Source organism: Capsicum annuum, chromosome 3 (assembly GCF_002878395.1).
Source record: "Capsicum annuum cultivar UCD-10X-F1 chromosome 3, UCD10Xv1.1, whole genome shotgun sequence".
Taxonomy (NCBI): Eukaryota; Viridiplantae; Streptophyta; class Magnoliopsida; order Solanales; family Solanaceae; genus Capsicum; species Capsicum annuum.
Genome location: NC_061113.1, coordinates 228,685,694 through 228,691,091, shown reverse-complemented (window position 1 = coordinate 228,691,091; position 5,398 = coordinate 228,685,694). Strand labels below are relative to the sequence as shown.

The window sequence follows — 5,398 nt, the reverse complement described above, 5'->3', positions numbered from 1 at the left end:
ATATGACTTGAGTTTAAATATAATAATTAGTGCTAGTTTGAAAGGAATTGAAATTTAATTATGAGTAAATTGATAAAATTATTTATCAAATGGTGTATCAAAATAAATGATCACTTATTTAGAAACGAAAGAAGTATGTTTTATTATTTTACTTGGTCATTATTGAGTGTTGACTTGACACATTTATTAAAAAAAATAATTAATGATGAATTTTATTAAATTAACTTTATTAATGATGTTTTAGATAGTTTCAACAATTATTTATTATATTTATTTAATACAGTCTCTAATTTTTTTAATTGCTTTTTTTTTGGAGTCAAACGATATAATTTTTTGATCAATATTTTATGATGTATTTATTAATCAAATTGAAAAGAAAATAATTGCATTTTATAGTACTTTTCATGTGGTTTTTAATTATCTAAATTATAATCTAAAATAATTAAATCAATATAATTTAATTTAGCTTTGAAACTTAATCAAATTACTTACGAAAAATGAGGGGAGCAATTAAAAAAGAATTGAAGGAGTACTCTTCTTTTTTTTTTTCATAAACAAGTCCACTTTTGATGAGATACATACCTTAAAAATAAATTAAGGGGTGATTTTACTATGTCACCCTTTGAATGTAATAATTTTTTGTTTTGAAAAATGTAATAAATAATGTATTGTATTTAATATTAAAGATAAATTAGTAGAAATAAGTAAGTTATCTATTAATTTTACAGATTGAATAATTATTTTTGAATATTTTAAAATATAAATTCCGACAAGTAAATATAAACAAAAGAGTACTAAGAGTAGTATAAAAAGAGTAATAATTTTTTTTGTGAAAACAGGTAAGTAAATTGAAATATTTATATAGGCATAAAGTAAAATGAAGACGATGATTTTTTTTCTAATTTTGATAGGAAAAATTATGTATTACTCAATGACGGAAGATAGTAGTATTAATTTGTTTTCTTTAACTGGAAGATGGTAAATGATTTTTATCCAACTAAATTGCAAATTAAAAGATAAGTACTACTTTCTTCATTCTAAAATAAATAATTTATTAAGCTATTTTTAATAGAGTTTAAGTTTTATATATTTTCAGTACATTAAAAAAAAATTTAGATAACCTGCAATAGCAAGTCAAGTTTAACTGATAGGGTAGAATATTTAGTATATTGATGGTGCACAAAACTTAAATTTCTTTTAATATTTAAAATAAATGAATTGTTCATTATTCAACAAATATATTGAAAAGTCCTTAAATTACTTCATATTTTTTTAAGATAATGATTTAAGAATAATTAAAAAAGTAATAATAAAAAATATCTATAATTTATATTTTAATTATTTTTCAAGGAGTGTGATATACTTCAATAATTTAATTATTTTAGAAGGAAGATAATATATCATCCATTTAATCCGTATTTAAGGAGCAAAATGATTTTACCAGTTATAGATTTGGTTTATAGTTAAACGTTTTTCTTACCAACAGTAGTGGTGGTACAGTGAAAAGTTGCTGGCCCAAACTTACCGAGAGTTTGAGGACTTGATTCTGAGTATGCACAAATAATCTGTTGGGAGTTTTCCTTCCAAATGGGATTTGATGCGAATCGAATTCAAATATAATTAAATTTTTAAAAAGTGAATACCGGACACTGAATGATTTAAAAAAAAAAACGTTTTTCTTCGTAAAAACACATTAAGGAAGGACCCACTTATACCCACCCCCAGTCTCCACACCCCCACCAACTTCTACTCATTATCTCATCTATAAAACCATAACATAAGCCACCTCGCCCCTTCCGAAATACAGAAGAAAGTCTGCACAGCTCCGCCACCTGCCCCTCTCTGTCTGACGCTGTGGACTCTCCTTTTTTCTTCATTTTCATCACCATATTTTTGGTGATAAACAACCACCCCTTCTTCCCCTTTTGTGGAAAAAAGCAACCATTTTGTTGTTTTTGTTGGACTCAAATCTTGTAAAGTTCGCTTGGATAAGGACAAACGGACAACCCCTTTTGCCTCTATATGTCCACCGCCCCTTGAACCCCTTTTATCTTTCACGTGATCTGCTGAAAATCCACCGATTTGATCATTTTGTACAACGGATCTGAGATTTTAAGAATCTTGGTTCCTTTGTTTATTCATAAAGATTTCAACTTTTTTTTTTCTATATATAAAAAAAAATCTATCTGAAAGACCGTAACGAATTGAATTTGGTGTTTTGAATATGTCGATTGCTTCGAGTTCTGCACTTCAGAGTAAGAACAATGGGTTGGTCAAGGGACTGGTGGGTCATCAATTGAATGCTATGCCTTTAGGTCGAGTTGGTGTTGTTGGTTTGGGGAGGACACGGGCATGTAGAAGCTCGGTAGTTAAGAGGGATAGCGGTTTGGAGAACAAGTTTTATAGAGCTAAACTTCGGGCTTTGGGCTCGGAAAGGTTACACCTTTGGCAATCAGATGGGCCGGGTCGGGCTCCGAAGCTGAGGGTCGTTGTTCGTTCTGCATTGTCTCAGGTGCCGGAGAAGTCTCTCGGGTTATATGATCCCTCGTTTGATAAGGACTCTTGTGGTGTTGGCTTTGTTGCTGAACTTTCCGGTGAAAGCAGCCGCAAAACGGTAAATGGGACAACTTTTTATCAGTTTTTTTTTTTTTTTTGATGTTTGTGTTTATATAGCTGTGTTTTTTTTTTTTTTTTTTTTTTTGGTTTTTGGGTGGTGATGATAGGTTACTGATGCTGTTGAAATGTTGGTGAGGATGTCTCATAGAGGCGCGTGTGGTTGTGAGACTAATACCGGAGATGGAGCTGGTATTCTTGTGGCCTTGCCTCATGACTTCTTCAAGGAGGTGAGTTAATTTAGCTGCTCAGAATTAGAGTGTTGATTCTGTTGAAGATTTTTTTTTTTTTTTAATGCTAGTGAATCGTTTCCTCAGTTGATTTTCTTGAAACTTGTCATGACTTGAAAATTTGATGACTTTGATGGCTGCTTTGGGTTTGTAGTTTTTATCGTGTTTGGTGAGTTGGCATGGTAGTCTGCTAATCATTAAGTCTGTGGTTTTGGGTGTCTGTGAGAAGGAAATGTCTGCTAGTTGATGAGAAGGAAATGGTGCCATTCTAAGTATGAATTGATAATAAATATTGCGCTAATATGGAGGTTTTATTTTAAAATGATGTATAATTTAAAATGAATACTGCAAAAATAGTAAGGATGATATTCTTTTCATCCATGTGTTCTTTTTGATGGTGTTGCTGATGTGTATATTTTTATTTGAAAACAAGAAATGGACTATTAATGCGGAATTTTGTATTGGGAGTATTTGTGGCTATTTCTCCTTAGGAAGTCGAAATACTAATTGTGAGATTTGAAATCTGAACTAACATTTTGATGCTGTGTATATCTTCTGTACTTTCATCAGGTAACTAGTGAGGCAGGATTTGAGCTACCACCACCTGGACAATATGCAGTTGGCATGTTCTTCCTGCCTACCTCTGACAGCAGAAGGGAGCAAAGCAAAATTGTATTTACTAAGGTGAAACTCCTTCTCCATCTGATGCTTTACTGAAGGACAGATTTATTCAGGTCAATTATGTTGTTGTGTGTTCTGATCTTCTTTGATTTCCTGTTCTTCTGCAGGTGGCTGAGTCACTTGGCCATACAGTTCTTGGATGGCGTCCAGTCCCTACAGATAATTCAGGATTGGGCAAGTCTGCATTGCAGACGGAGCCTATCATCGAGCAAGTATTTCTGACACCAACTCCCCGGTCAAAGGTCGATGTTGAGCGCCAGGTAGTTGGCTGTTACTTTAGTATATTTGTTATTACTACAGATTATTCTATCAACTACCATCAACCATCCGTTCTGAATCCATTCCCCCTACAGATGTATATTTTGAGGAGGGTCGCAATGGTAGCTATCCGAGCTGCTTTAAACCTCCAACATGGCGGCGTGAAAGATTTCTATATATGCTCTCTTTCTTCGAGGTTTGTTCCAGAGGCTCAGAATACATCACCCTTTGCTGCAGTGCTGTGACTAATTTTGAAATTTTATATGCTTAACGCAGGACTGTTGTTTACAAAGGTCAGTTGAAGCCTAATCAGTTGAAGGAATACTACTTTGCAGACTTGGGCAATGAAAGGTTTACGAGCTACATGGCCCTGGTAAATATTTAATCCATTCTCTTTTAATTTGTACACTGACTCCATACTTCAACAACGAACAGCATTGGATCAACCAGTAAACTGAAGAGATGCAAGGTTGAGGAATGACTTCTGAGGCATTGAAGTATGAATGATCTCTTAAGTTCTTCCACTCCCTTGACACAATTTGAATTTGGATGCCCGTTTGGACTCTTTGGTGAGTTGGTAAGGAAACTCATTATGAAGTAAATAATGTTTACACAAACTTGGTGCCCTGCTCTCTGCCATCTGTTCTTAACAATAAAACCTCCACTTAGATCATGTGGAGGAATTTTATGTGATCAAGGTTAGAATAGGGTTCCAGGTGATGTGTCCTGTCACTGCCACAATCTTCAAAGTGCCTGAGCTCAATTATCGCTGTGTTCGGACGATGCGTCTCTGAACCTCTGTTTTTGTTTTTCTAAAAGAAAATCGGTTTGACCAAATATAATTTATTTTGGTGTTTCTGGTGTAGGTGCATTCTAGGTTCTCTACAAATACCTTCCCCAGTTGGGATCGTGCTCAACCTATGCGTGTCTTGGGTCATAATGGTGAAATTAACACACTTAGAGGCAATGTGAACTGGTAGGTTCTTGCAGAATTACATTCTATAATATAGTACATCCAGAGCTTATTGTAATTTAAGTTTGATCTTCTGAAATGCAGCGGTAGTTTAGATAATTTGGTTTCAATGTGAAAATTGAGAAGGAACTTCATAGACACATTCTATAGTACGAATTGCGAGGATAAGGAGTTGACAATTTAGTTTCCATCAGAAAATTGTGTGAAGGAATTTTATTGACAAATTGTATAATACGAATAGTGAGATTAAGGAGTTGATAGTAGTTGCTGCTGATCAGAAATTTGTTTTCCACGTTACACGAGTGGCACTAAGGGATGCACACGATTGATACCTTCCTTTTGCATCAAAAATCTTCTGTTGCAACCTTTGTGTGCTGGAGTAACATATAGATGTAAATTCGCTACATGCCTTCCCAGAGGCTAGAGGCTGAAGGATGAGGAAGAAGAAGGAGAACAACAACAACAACATACTAAAATGTACGCAGTCCATACCACCTCTGAAGAAGTAGGGGGCTGTTTCTGATAGACCCCCGGCTCGAGACAAAAGGATAGTAGATACAATCGTAATAAACTTGTGACAAGTTGAAATAACAGAAAATACGGCACCCACAAAGCAGTACTATAAACTAACGAACTGCAAGTG

General features: G+C 34.1%; 1 protein-coding gene across 3 annotated transcripts in view; it reads left to right on the top strand.

Annotated features, from left to right (window-relative positions):
• The first annotated feature begins 1,792 nt into the window (after positions 1-1,792).
• The window catches only part of LOC107855963 (glutamate synthase 1 [NADH], chloroplastic), a 12,334-nt gene continuing 8,728 nt past the window's right edge, over positions 1,793-5,398 (top strand). The window contains exons 1-7 of one of the 3 annotated variants that reach the window (XM_047409423.1): positions 1,793-2,614; positions 2,724-2,843; positions 3,414-3,527; positions 3,632-3,784; positions 3,878-3,978; positions 4,059-4,155; positions 4,649-4,758. In XM_047409423.1, coding sequence (XP_047265379.1) covers positions 2,225-2,614; positions 2,724-2,843; positions 3,414-3,527; positions 3,632-3,784; positions 3,878-3,978; positions 4,059-4,155; positions 4,649-4,758 — 1,085 coding nt within the window. In that variant the 5' untranslated portion in view covers positions 1,793-2,224. Of the gene's footprint in view, positions 2,615-2,723; positions 2,844-3,413; positions 3,528-3,631; positions 3,785-3,877; positions 3,979-4,058; positions 4,156-4,217; positions 4,360-4,648; positions 4,759-5,398 lie in introns of those variants that run through there. The other 2 variants (XM_047409425.1, XM_047409424.1) reach the window with 2 other exon arrangements.